The sequence below is a fragment of the Drosophila kikkawai genome, chromosome 2L (assembly GCF_030179895.1).
Source record: "Drosophila kikkawai strain 14028-0561.14 chromosome 2L, DkikHiC1v2, whole genome shotgun sequence".
Lineage (NCBI taxonomy): Eukaryota > Metazoa > Arthropoda > Insecta > Diptera > Drosophilidae > Drosophila > Drosophila kikkawai.
The window spans coordinates 18,860,369-18,874,024 of NC_091728.1; the positions used below are offsets into that span (position 1 = coordinate 18,860,369).

Here is a 13,656-nt window from a genome sequence, read left to right on the forward strand (position 1 = left end):
CTTCGAATTTATCGAAAAAGGGCCTGTGATAACGTGGAAAACTGCAAACGGGCACACTATTTGTTAGGTGGCAGAAACGTATTTAATTTAAGGCAGATTTTTAGGACAGCAATGGATGCCAAGCTTGATGTGAGTAACATACAAAACAAAGACGTAAAGCTCTACATATTTCTCCTGCCCCCCAGATGTTCGAGGACGTGAACACGTCACCCTCGTTGGAGGGCGATATGTCCATTCCGGGCAAGAGAACCACAACAACTGCAACGTCGCCGGGCGGAGTTCCGGATTACAACACCCTGGACGAGCCCATCCGTGAGACAGTGCTGCGTGACATTCGGGCCGTCGGCATCAAGTTCTACCATGTGCTGTATCCCAAGGAAAAGTCCAGCCTGCTTCGCGATTGTACGTCATCAGCTCGGTTGCATTTTGCACATTGCTAATCTATCTTTTGCTGCCCTTCACTTGACAGGGGACTTGTGGGGTCCGCTGGTGCTGTGCACCTTCATGGCCACCATTCTGCAGGGCTCCTCCTCCGCTGACAGCATGTCCGACAACGGTCCCGAGTTTGCCCAGGTCTTCGTCATCGTCTGGATAGGAGCGGCCATCGTCACACTCAACTCCAAGCTGCTGGGCGGCAATATGTATGTAGTCTGTGGTGACGCCTTTATGTTTGTTACAAAGTTTGTCCCCGTAGCTCGTTTTTCCAGTCTGTTTGCGTGCTGGGGTATTGCCTCACGCCGGTGGCCATTTCACTGATAGTGTGCCGGGTGATCCTGCTGGCCGCCCAGACGCGTCTGCTCTTTTTCCTGCGTTTCGTCACTACCACCATGGGCTTCGCTTGGGCCACCTATGGTAATGTATAAACTCTCACATGTACTACCACAGAATGAATCACATCACAGATTCCCCTTGCAGCTTCCTTTGTATTCCTGGGACAGAGCCAGCCGCCCCACCGCAAGCCCCTGGCTGTCTACCCAATCTTCCTGTTCTTCTTTATCATCTCGTGGCTGGTCTTGTCCCACAATTAGTTCAGTTAGTGCCTAAGTCCCAAAGTAAACAGTGCACGTTCCATAGCGTAACCAAAAAGAATCGGAAATCAATTGTACATTTGTTTAAGCTACGATTTACTGTTTTCTTTATTCTTAAAAATCTTACAAGTTATCTGAGTTACGCGGCTGCGAATGCATATATAGGGGCGTGGGCTCACACCTCCAGATTGTTCGCCGAGGAGGCCACCTCCAGGGACATCTGCATCTGGACACCGTCGCCCTTGGTGGGCCTGTAGGTCAGTGAATTGGCACGCGCCTTGCGTCCCATGAAATGTCGTTCCACCCATTTTAGAAGCGTGTACACTGAGTCTGTGGACGGCAGCCGGTGATCGGCGGCGGTTTTCACAATGTCCGAGGATGTCACACGGAACGTACGCGCCATTCCTTTGAGAGCCTTTGGACAGAATCGAGCAAATGAGGGGATGAATTGCTGTCCAGTCAGAAATAGAGTTCCTGCCAGAGTTACTTACCACCATGGCGTCTTCGTCAGTTAGATCGTCGCCCACATAGATAATCTTGATGCGCTCGTTCCAGTCCACGCCAAAGGACGTGCGCAGGATGTAGATCGAGGCGCGTCCCTTGTTCCACTGCACCGGCGGACGGGCCTCCAGAGCGCAATGCGCCTCAGTAGCCCGGAAGCCGTACTTTTCGATCAGGGAGCGCGCCTTGTCCACCATCGCGCCGCGCAGGTGATTCGGCGTCTCACGGTAGTGGAATGTCAACAACGCCCCCTTGTTCTCCACCCAGGCACCGTCACGGCAAACAGAGTCCTGCAGCGCCTTGAGCAGATCGCTGACCTTCTTTTCGTACTCAATGGGCATGGGATGGACGAACTTGCTTCCGTCCGGATGGAGAATCTCCAGGCCATGGTTGCCCGCATAGGTTATGCCCTCGATGCCAACCATCTTCTTCACATTGTCCACGTTTCGGCCCGAGATGACCGCCACATATACATCCGAGTGATTGGACAGCTTGTACAGCACATTCTTGATCTCCGGCGAGAGCGTGGCCAGGTCCGGATGCGGGGCGATGGGGGCCAGGGTGCCGTCGTAGTCCAGCAGCAGAGCCAGCTTGTGGTTGTAGCCGATGTATCTGGAGGCAAGAAATCCAGAATAATTCATCGGTTTCCAGTCGCTAGAAAAGACTTACTTGAGTAAGTAGTCATCGAAATCATCCACGGACACGGGCTGCATGATGGTGGTGCCCACGTCGTCCATTTCCAAAGCGCCTACCGCCTTCAGGAAGCAACGCATCCAGTGGCTCACGTCGCACTCGGCCTCACGCCGGCGCAGACGGGCCATCCGGAGTACGCGCTCATCTTCTGGCATGGTCAGCGCCCGGTGGATCACCTCGGCAGCCTCGTTCACCTCATACGGATTGCAGAGCAGTGCCTCGTGCATCATCTCGCCGGCTCCTGCGAAGGGTGAGATGACCAGGACGCCAGGCACCTCGTTGATCTGGCAGGCCACAAACTCCTTGGCCACCAGGTTCATGCCGTCGCGAAGCGGAGTGACCAGGCACACTGCCGCATCCCGGTACAGCGCAGCCAACTCATCCTGACTGACATAGTCGTAGATATAGCGAATGGGCGCCCAGTTGGCGGTGGTAAACCGGCCGTTGATTCGACCCACCAGCTGGTCCACCTCCTCTTTCAGCTCCCGGTACTCCTTCACATCTGTTCGCGACGGCACCGAGATCTGCAAAAGGCTCACCTTCTCCTTGTGCTGCGGATACTTGAGCAGCAGCGCCTCGAAGGCCATCAGGCGATGGACAAGGCCCTTAGTGTAGTCCAGTCGGTCCACCCCCAGGATGATCTGCATCTTGGATGTCTTTAGCACCTTGGGTGCGGTCGTGGCCAGGTTCACGAAGCGCTCATATGGAATCCCGATGGGCAGCGGGCGGATGCGCACTGTGCGACCGCCGTGCTCCACGAGCAGGTTGTTCCTGTCCACGCGGCAACCGAGATTCCGCTGGCAACAATCCACGAAGTTGAGGCAGTAGTCCTGGATGTGGAAGCCCACCAGATCGCAGCCCAGCATTCCCTGAAAAAATGGGGAAGGGGGATTTATAACAAAGGGAAACAAGAAAAGCCACTAGGTCCTGCATGTCCTCGCAGATATTTACGGAAAGTTACTCTGAAAAACCAGCTCACCTGCAGGATCTCATCGGACCAAGGCAGCAGGCGAAAGATGTCCCACGGTGGGAAGGGGATGTGCAGGAAGAAAGCCAGCCGACAGGGCAGGTTCTTCTCCTCTGCGTGCTCGCGCACCCAGTTGGCGGCCAGCATGAGGTGGTAGTCGTGGATCCACACAATGGGCGGGCTCTTGTCACTGCCCTCGTTCTTGGCCAGGCACTTTTCCAGCGCCTCGATGGTGCGCACGGCAAAGTGCTTGTTGACGGTCACGTAGTCGTGCCAATGCTCGCCTCCAAAGTTAGCCCGTCCCGGCATCGAGTGGAACAGGGGCCAAAAGATCTTGTTGCAGCAGCCATTGTAGTAACTGTCGAAGATCTTGGCATTGATGTTCACGGACACCACCTGATCGGACTTGAGGCCGGCCGTGGGGGTCTGATCATTGGGATTGGACTCGGGAATGGCCTCATTGGGGTCCTCCAAATGGATACCCGACCAGCCCACCCAGAGACCGCTACCCTTGATCACCACCGGACAGACGGCAGTCACGAGGCCACCAGCGCTGAAGGATAGAAAAGAAAATTGGTCATCGTCAATCACTAACATCAAAGTAATTCCTTAAGATCCTGGCATTAATATAACAATATCGTTTCAAGTAGGAGTACGTCATAAGGTGTACTAGAAGTGCTGAGGTGGACTGCTGGACGGACTGCGAGAGTGTGTATGGGTGAGGACCCAGCCCATTTTGTGCAGAGTGCATGACACCCGGGCGCTGATAAGGAGCCTACATATATTAAATACGCGATTGTAAACAAGCCACGGACACAACTCGGGTCCGTTCCTGCCGGAGACAATCTGTCAGAGTGGAGGCCCTAAAGAAAACTCATTCCTGGCCTAGGTCGGAAAGCCGTGAGGCACAGTTCCAAGCACCGGCGATTCCACTCACGTGACTCCACCCTTTTCAGTGTCAGGTTCAGGTTTTACGGTTCCCGTCGGCGACAGTAGCCTTGGTTTAACGCCTCCAGTATTGACCCTTTTCCCCAGGCTCTCGGAAGGGTCAAAAACGCGTAATGAGCCTCGCTGATAAGACCCGCCATTATTATTGAATTTGTTTTCTAATTCCATGCCCAGACTCCGCTCTGGTTTGCCCGAGAGTTTGCCCATCTCGCCGCCCTCCCTCTCATTGTGTTTTGCGCTGATAAGGTTGACAACCTAGCGGAGATCGAGATGAACCGAGCGGCATAGGTATAGCACATACATAGTTGGCTCGGGGATAGAATAGGGTGGGTTGGGGGTTCTGTTGCTTGGGTGGCGGCGGCAACGGCCAGGCGGGGCTTATCTTCTATGCAAATTGTGGGCTCGAGGATCGAACTGGGTTACTTGGGGATTGGATTCGATTTTTGGGAGTGCGAAGAACACGAAAGTTTGTCCAGGCCGAGCCTAGGCAGCCTAATTCCCGAATATTGATAAGCAGGCCTACGTATTGTGGAATGGGAATCATGGAAAAGTTCGTATTATTTGATTTCCATCAAATTCAGAAATTTTCTTTGTTTGAAGTGATTTTATGTAACTAATTGTTTGGCCCTATTGCGGGCCTTACTTTGCTTGATAAACGAAATATGACTCTGACTTTGAATCTTGCTTTAAATCATAATTTACAAAATATATTACATTTATTTGGAATAAACCTTCCAATCAATTCCATCTAATTCTGTTTGTTTTTTTTTCTGCAAGGATCATTTACTCATCTCAAACATCTCTTAAAAATCTTGAATTCACTAATTTCCAACTTCTACATATTATTATGTAATATGTACTGAAAGCACATTAATACTTAATTTAATATATAGTACTTTTTAATTTAAAATTCACTAGTAATCATGTTACATAATCCATACACTAATTTTTAAGGCACGGCACAAGTTATATTTTTCTTAACAATTAATAGGCAATTAAAAGTGTCCTGGATTTTGGAAACTCACCTGGCCCTGCGCTCCAGCTCCTGGGTTTTTGCATTCCGGATGAGTACGAAGGGCAGTCGATTCGACACCACGATTAGGCTCGCCTTGGTGGACGGCTCACCCGCATTGGTCACAATGATCTCCGTGTCGGGCATTGCAATCTTTGGTTTATAGGATTTCTAATGAAAAGTAGCTGGTGCTGCACTGATCAAAGTCTGCTCGTGGAGGGTGCAATCAAAGTTAGCACATTATTTTTGGCCAATGCCGATGCGAATTCTCGCAGATGTGGAGGTTAGACACCTGTCTGCGTTGGACCCAGATTTATCACTGAGCCTCCTCTGCGAGCCTTTGTGTTCCAAAGAGAGAGAGCGGTGGGTTGCTGCCGAACCCAAACTCAGATTCAAATTCGGTCGAAGAATCAAGAGCAACTGCCCGAGCCAATGCCGCTGGCTGTCTTCTTATCGCTTCTGGCGCTCAGATGCAATTCGCGGACAGGTCGTATTTCTGCTGCTACAGAGGGCTTGGAAATCCGTTTTCCTGGCTGTGTTGGGTTAGGGAGTTGGTTTGTTGGTCGCGAGAGCCAGCAGCTCCGTACCCTGCCGAAAATAGACAAGCACTAAACCATTTACCCGCTCAAGTCGCACTTTTCTGCTAAAAATTAATCCGCCTCGATCGCTCATCCCATCCGTCCTCCGCCACCCCCTTGGGTCCACAGTGGCGGCGCCCTCTCTGTCTTATCAGAAAATCCAGCTTCTGTTCTCCCGCTGATTACGCTGATTTTCCTACGGTTGTGTGTGAAACGTGCCGGAGAGACTGCCCGAGTCCGAATCCGAGTCCGAGTCCACAGATATTTTGCTCCTTTCGGATTTAAGCCAGCCTTTGGGGCAACTTTATACTTTACAAAAGGGGTGTTTTCGAAAAGGCTGGAGGTCATCTTTCGGAGCCACAGTTTACACACTGAAGCTAGTTTTCTAGAATTAACTGGCCGTGCCTGGTATTATCAGCTCGAGAACATTTCACGGCAACGGCAGCAGTAGCCTCCAGCTCCAGCTCCTCCCCCGGCCCGCGTCAATGCTGTCTCTCGATGCGATAAGTCAACAAATCGATGCTGTTGTTTACGCTTTGGGCTGTCTTATAAAGAACATCCCAATTGTACACAGAAGATTTCTATTTCTATTTTCGTTTCCCTATCGAAGTTTGCAGTCTGCAGACCACGACTGCACTTCAGTAGACTTCTAACCTTGTCGTGACCGTCATTCCTGGAGTTCTTAACCAGGAAAATAGTCATATTTGGCCCACTGTTTGCCGAGAAAGATATACATGCGAACGATAGTGATAAGATGGTTGTTACATCGTTATCTAGTGCACTGTAGTTTCGGATTTAAGGCGGAGTGGTGCAAGGGATTAGGGGTCGGTGGTTAGGCTTATATATTATTTATATGGAAAAGTTATATATAGGCTGAACTTGAACGCTTGATCATGTTTGGCATTCATGCGCTTATCACGACGCTCGTCTGGTTTTTTACGTGATTGACGGTTGATAGTTGGCGTAGCTGGAATCTGCAATAACAGTTTCGCATCGGGAGCGCAAATTAGTCAGCTGAGTCGAAGCTATTAGTCGCAGCGGTGCAGCGATGCGATCTTGCCGGAGATTGGCAGATAACCCGTCCGTCCGTAGGTCGTGAAATTACGGCAAAATATTTGTTGGTGCCACTATTGGGCTATTAAGCCGTAGACGTCCATAGTTTGACGTGACCACTCTGACGCAGAGCCTCAGGCAACGGTGTCGTGATGCAAGCCAATTTGTTAGAAACAAAAATACATTTTTAACGGTCGATTGTTTCACGGTGCTGCCAGCCTGCTGGAGCTCGATAGACGATCGATAGACGGCTGCTTCCATCTCTAGTTCAATGAGTGACCGTATTGTTGCATACTTTTGTTATTGTTTACATTCGGCGTTGCGACTATGGATCCGGCAATTATTGAGTTCATTGGCGAAAAGTGCATGATCAGCATCATTCCCAACTTCTCCAACGAGCCGCTGCACCTTATCTACGGCTCTGTTGGCCCTTTCCGGGCGGGCTTCCCGGTTTTTGTGCCCCTATGGATGGCGACGCACCTGCGCAAGCAACAAAAGTGCCGGATTGTGCCGCCAGAATGGATGGATATGGATATACTGGAGGATATTAAGGAGGAGGAGAAACGATCCAAGTATATATGAAATTCCGTGCCGCTGGACAGCGTGATTTAGCATTTGGCCATTTTCAGATTCTTCACAAAAATGCCCTGCGAGCACTACATGGTGGTGGCCCAGTTGGTTATGAGCACGGCTCCTGATGATGTGCCCCGCTGCGAGGAGCTGCGCACCCTTATCAAGGACATCTTCGACATTCGTGAGTCCAAGCTTCGCACTTCGATCGACGCCTTCATCAAGGGAGAGGGCACGTACGCGAAGCTGGACAACCTAACACTATTAGAGATCCACAGCGTGCGCCCCATCTTGCCATATTCTCTGGATCACATAGCGCGCTACCAGCGCATGGCAACCGCCTCCCAGAGGGATACCTCCATGCTGAGTGCTTCAATGGCAGGCTCCAGTTCTGGTCCAAATAGCAACTCTCTATTTTCTCAGTGAATCCTGAAAAGTAATGCAAACAAATACAAATAGTTGTAAGCAAGCCCAAAAACGTATTTTGAATGTTTTCATAAATTACTCTTCCAGTTTGATCAAAAGAATAAAATTATATAAAATGACTACGCCAAACCTTTTAAATTTAGATAACAATACTTATCGATAACATACGTTTCGAAACGGTCACACTGATCCACTTGCCAAAACAGCTGAGCGCTCCTTTTATCGGTCATCAAAACTCTGGGCACACCACCTTTTCCACCAAAATAACAATTTTTATTTGTAAGTTTAAACAAAAATCAGCGATATGAGCGAAGCCGCCGTGGCTCTGGAGGCAGACGGAGCCGTCACAGAGAGAATGGTAGCGAACAACAAGATCCACTTCTCCAAGGAGGTAAAGCAGGTCATAGACAAGGTGAGTTTTGGCCCGTCTGGTTAACATATTTTTCGCCTCACTCACCTGAGATTACCCTGAAAAGGTCCTGAAAACGGATGATCCCATGGATGCACCGGATTTCAACACCGTGGACTACATCAATCAGCTCTTTCCCAACGAGCAGTCTCTGGTGGGCATCGATGAGACCATCCAGAAAATGCAGTGCGAGGTATCCCTGATTGACGACAACATCCGATCCGTGGTGCGTGGCCAGACAAACACTGGCCAGGACGGGCAGGTGGCGCTGTGCGAGGCCCAGAAAGTGATCAGTTCGCTGTTCAGCCACATCATCGACGTAAAGTCGCGGGCGGAGCGCACGGAGGAGATGGTCAAGGAGATCACCCGGGACATCAAGCAGCTGGACTGCGCCAAGCGCAATCTCACCGCTGCGATTACGACGCTGAACCACCTGCACATGCTGGTGGGTGGGATCGACAGCCTCAACAAGCTCATCGAGCGGCGTTCCTATGGCGAAATCCTGAATCCTCTGCAGGCCATAACCGAGGTGAACCAGCACTTCCAGCAGTTCTCCGACATCGAGGAGATCAAGGCAAGTTGGGTATGCAATTGAAATAGGCTACCGGCACTACTAACCACCATTCTCGTGCAGAATCTCTCCCAGAGCGTGGACAAAATCCAGGTTACTCTGGCCCAACAAATCACCGAAGATTTCAAAGATGCGTTTTCCGCAAAGCCTGCGGGTCAAAACCAGCATCGCTTGGGCCTGAACCAGCTGGCTGATGCCTGCAAAGTGATGTCGGTGCTCGATCCGAAGGTAAAGAAGGAGCTGCTCAAGTGGTTCATTGCCCAGCAGCTGGAAGAGTACATGCACCTGTTCCATGAGAACCAGGATATAGCCTGGCTGGACAAGATAGACAAGCGATACGCCTGGCTCAAGCGCCATCTCCTTGAATTCGAGGACAAGTACGGCCCGGTCTTTCCGTTGGACTGGGAGGTCTCCGAGCGGATAACCGTAGAGTTTTGTCGGCAGACGCGGGAACAGCTCTCTCAGGTCATGGCCAAGCGCAACAACGAGATCGACGTGCGGCTGCTGTTGTTTGCCATCAATAAGACACAGGCCTTTGAGCAGCTGCTGTCCAAGCGCTTCACGGGAGTCACGCTGGGAGCCACGGCGGCGGATCAGGCTCGGGCGCTGGCTGAGCCATCTGTAACGGATGCCCCCGCGGGCGTCACCATCTTCCACGACCAAATCGGGCAGTGCTTCAAGCCGCACCTGGATATATATATACGCAGCATTGACCGCAACCTCGCCGAACTTATGGATAAATTTGTGGAAATGTCCCGCGAGCCGTTCAAGTTTGCCGAGGCCAAGACAACCGTGTACCCCAGCTCCGGGGACTTATTTGTCTTCTACAAGAAGTGCATGGTGCAATGCAATCAGCTGAGCAATGAGCAGCCGATGTACGACCTCGCCCTGGTGTTTAAGAAATATCTGCGGGAGTACGCCGCCAAGGTACTCGAGGGCAGCACCCCCAAGCTGGTGCCGGCCACCACAGGCAGTTCCATTGGCAAGAGCGTATCACTGCTCACCCGCGACATGCAGAACTTGTCGACGGCCGCTGGGCAAGTGTTTCACAATTTCTTGAAGGAGGGCGATACGCAGCGCTTCTCTCGCGACGACTTGATGCGCATCTGCTACGTCCTGACCACCGGCGAGTACTGCCTAGAGACTGTCCAGCAATTGGAGGACAAGCTGAAGGAGAAGGTGACCTCCGCCTATGTGAGCAAGATTGACATGAGCGAGGAGAAGGATGTGTTTCATCGGTAAGTCGATTATTCCAAACCAATTTCTTAATATCCGAATCATTAATTTTTCTGCCCTGACAGCATCATCTCCAACTGCATCCAGCTGTTGGTTCAGGATCTGGAGGCCGGCTGCGAGACTTCCCTGCAGACGATGTCCAAGGTACAGTGGCAGCACATCAACAACGTGGGCGACCAGAGCGCCTTCATCAGCAGCATCTGCGCCAACTTTAAGCAAACAGTGCCCACCATCCGGGACACGTTGGCCAGCTCGCGCAAGTACTTTACGCAGTTTTGTCATCGCTTTGTGGCCGCCTTCATACCGAAGTTCATCAACGTGCTGTATCGCTGCAAGCTAACGCTCTCGGACGGCTCCAACAATGTTTTGGGCTGCGAGCAATTGCTCTTAGACACCCACTCGCTGAAGACTGCACTCCTGGAGCTGCCATCGGTGGGGTCCAGTGTTAACCGCAAGGCGCCCACCAGCTACACGAAGGTGGTTGTCAAGGACATGACGCGTGCTGAAATGATCATTAAGGTGGTGATGACGCCGGTCCAGCCGCCGGCACACTTCACCCAGCAGGTTTTGAAGCTGCTCCCGGACATCACCATTGCGGAATATCAAAAGATTTTGGACATGAAGGCGGTCAAGCGGGTAGATCAGCTGCAGCTTATCGATCTTTTCAAACACACGGCTTCGGCAGCCGCGGTTAGTGGCCTAATAGAGTCGACGGCTGCGGATGAGGAGGCCCAGGGCACTGAGGCCCCGGCAGCGGGAGCTTTGGCAGCCATCGAAGAACCTGAACAATCGTTGGCAACAGCCGAATCCAGCACAATCACCTCGACTACGACAACGGCATCATCATCCACACCCAAGCGAGCGTTCATCTTCAGCGTCGGCAGCTTTACGGGCAGTGCGGACAAAAATGCCGATGGCAGCTCCCAGACGGGAATCCGGAAGCTGGAGAGTCTGCTAAAGAAGCGGTTTCCTTAGTCCACCTACCTACTAGATATCACTCTTCTGACATCATTCCGTTGCGTTTGACAATATTCTTAAAACATTTGCTTAACTTATTGTATATTTCTGGGGTTAATTCTATAATAGTTCTGTAGTTTACTTTTGTATTGTTTGCAGTCCATCCAAGTCCTTACCAAATGTTGAATAAACATTCGCCTTTTGTGTATTAACAAGCAAAATATATGGTTTTCAAAGCTGATATTTCGTGTAGGCAACTGGAATTGTTCAAGTTTTTTATTACAATTTTTAAATAACTTGATTTACTTGAAAAAGCTGACCAATATCATACTACCGGCGTCCGTTTGCGAAATGCTTTTATGACCACCTCCGATCTTAAGCAGCACAACCGGACCCTTTCTACAGATCGTCCCTGCAAGTGTTTCAACTGCCCGAAGACTTTTCAGTCTGAAACAGATTCTAAGCGACACTCCTGGTCTCACATGGGTGAGTTGCCGTACAGCTGTCCGAAGACCTATTTGCACTTTACTAGTTAATAATGCATATGGATGTGCACAAGGAAAAGCCCCTATTGCAAGATGTCCTTTTTGACTGAAAAATTTCTTAATAACTAGATGGACTCCAGTGCTGGGCTCTTGTTAGTTTTTTTTTTATAATGTCTATCATTTAAGATTTAAATATACTCATATAGAGTATTAATAAATATTTGTATTAACACACAAACTAACAAAAAACAAGAAAGAAAGCTAACTTTGGCCAGCCAAAGTTTTGTATACACTTGCAGATTGGTTTCGATGTTTATATTATAGATTTACAAACACTCACAAAACAGAGTTCCATTAAATTTTACCTATACTTATTATGTTTACAGTTTGACAGTTTCAGTTTTACATTCCCAGCTTTGCATATTTTATACATTTACCGATCGCTTCTATGGCAGCTATATGATATAGTTGTCAGATTTTTATGAAATTTATACCAAAATTCTAGTATAATAAAAAAAGCTTATATCTTAGAGTTGATAAAAATACGTTGAAAAACAACCAAACTATAATTTTTATACCCTTGCAGGGTATTTTATTTCCAGTCCGAAGCTCATTACGCATTGAAGGAGTCATTTCCGACCCCATAAACCATATATATTCTTGATCAGCATTAACAGGCGCATCTTTCTGGCTAAGTCCGGAAGAAAAAAATTTTTAATCAATTTTTTCAAATTTTATAAGGGGTTACATCATTAAAATTCTCAAAATTTGATAAAATTTTCAATTTCTAACTAAGTATGCAGATTTGTTAACCTTTCCGAATGCAAATTACGGCATTTTTGACAGAGTTATGCCTTTTTTAGTTTTTAATTTTCTGTTTTTCTCATTTCTAATGTAATTTTAACATCATTTTCTGAATTTTTAAATTTTTTTCTAAATTTTTAAAAATTTTCCTGAATTTTTAAAATTTTTTCTAATATTTTAACTTTTTTTTTAGATTTTTAAAATTTTTTTAGAATTAAAAAATTTTTTTTTAATATTTTAACTGCCAAATTTGAATTTGAATTAAACTGCCAAATTTGAATTTGAATTTAATGACGATCAGTTTCAGTGTGCCCAGGTGCAGTTGTAAAATAACACCTAAATTTGGATTCAAAAGGTTTGAGTCTCCGCTTACTTGCGCCGACTGTTAAATGGTTCGAAACTTGGACTTTTTATAACAGTTTATACCAGTTTTCAGTTGCTTGCTGCTGATTTCTGTTCGCCTGTTACCCCAATTTGGGAAACGGGCAATTTGCATGGAAATGTTCGTAAATTTGGATGGGCTGCTGTAGGGATGTTGTTGTAAAAAGGTTGTTGTTGCCATCAAGCTGTTGTTGTCGGCAACAAATAGGCATAAATGCATGAAATGAAATATAACAGTTTATACCAATTATTATTTTAGCCCAAAAGTTTTTATAACAGTTTATACCAGTTTTCAGTTGCTTGCTGCTGGTTTCTGTTCGCCTGCTACCCCAGTTTGGAAAGCGGCCAATTTGAATGAAAAGTTTTGCTACTTGCATCAGTGATGCTCACTTCCATCAGTGATGCTCACGTCCATCAGTGATGCTCACTTCCATCAGTGATGCTCACTTCCATCAGTGATGCTCACTTCCATCAGTGATGCTCACTTCCATCAGTGATGCTCACTTCCATCAGTGATGCTCACTTCCATCAGTGATGCTCACTTCCATCAGTGATGCTCACTTCCATCAGTGATGCTCACTTTCATCAGTGATGCTCACTTCCATCAGTGATGCTCACTTTCATCAGTGATGCTCACTTCCATCAGTGATGCTCACTTCCATCAGTGATGCTCACTTCCATCAGTGATGCTCACTTCCATCAGTGATGCTCACTTCCATCAGTGATGCTCACTTCCATCAGTGATTGCTCACTTCCATCATTGATGGTCACTTCCATCAGTGATGCTCACTTCCATCAGTGATGCTCATCACTGGCAGCTAGTGAGATGCAATTTTCTACCAATAATGCAAAAAAATAGCTAGATGAGCATCACTGATGCACATTCGCATCACTGCCATTAAGCCCGATTTTATTGCCCTCCAATATTGAAATATAGCCAGATGAGCATCACTGATGCAGATGAGCATCACTCATGCAAGTGAGCAAAAATTTCCATCCAATTTGGCCGTTGCCCAAATTGGGGTAACAGGCGAACA

At 48.4% G+C, this 13,656-nt stretch overlaps 4 protein-coding genes across 4 annotated transcripts; 3 read left to right on the top strand and 1 right to left on the bottom strand.

The window, feature by feature from the left end:
* The first annotated feature begins 16 nt into the window (after window positions 1–16).
* On the top strand, window positions 17–1,120 carry LOC108077396 (protein YIPF6). The gene is made up of 5 exons (XM_017170689.3): window positions 17–129; window positions 186–402; window positions 470–641; window positions 695–852; window positions 916–1,120. Exons 1-5 carry the CDS (start codon window positions 112–114, stop codon window positions 1,026–1,028), a joined length of 678 nt encoding a protein of 225 aa, XP_017026178.1. The 5' UTR covers window positions 17–111; the 3' UTR covers window positions 1,029–1,120.
* Tps1 (Trehalose-6-phosphate synthase 1) lies at window positions 1,108–5,763 on the bottom strand. Its single transcript, XM_017170687.3, has 5 exons — window positions 5,163–5,763; window positions 3,202–3,742; window positions 2,199–3,091; window positions 1,520–2,141; window positions 1,108–1,443 (listed from the first exon to the last, which is right to left on the bottom strand). The coding sequence occupies exons 1-5, from the start codon at window positions 5,294–5,296 to the stop codon at window positions 1,204–1,206; spliced, it is 2,430 nt and encodes an 809-aa protein (XP_017026176.1). The 5' UTR covers window positions 5,297–5,763; the 3' UTR covers window positions 1,108–1,203.
* Window positions 5,764–6,674: 911 nt separating this feature from the next.
* Window positions 6,675–7,828, top strand: Psf2 (DNA replication complex GINS protein PSF2-like protein). The gene is made up of 2 exons (XM_017170740.3): window positions 6,675–7,352; window positions 7,410–7,828. The coding sequence occupies exons 1-2, from the start codon at window positions 7,108–7,110 to the stop codon at window positions 7,774–7,776; spliced, it is 612 nt and encodes a 203-aa protein (XP_017026229.1). The 5' UTR covers window positions 6,675–7,107; the 3' UTR covers window positions 7,777–7,828.
* A 161-nt stretch (window positions 7,829–7,989) lies between these two features.
* Window positions 7,990–11,170, top strand: Vps53 (vacuolar protein sorting 53). Its single transcript, XM_017170739.2, has 4 exons — window positions 7,990–8,188; window positions 8,253–8,759; window positions 8,820–9,994; window positions 10,058–11,170. The coding sequence occupies exons 1-4, from the start codon at window positions 8,081–8,083 to the stop codon at window positions 10,965–10,967; spliced, it is 2,700 nt and encodes an 899-aa protein (XP_017026228.1). The 5' UTR covers window positions 7,990–8,080; the 3' UTR covers window positions 10,968–11,170.
* Window positions 11,171–13,656: the final 2,486 nt, after the last annotated feature.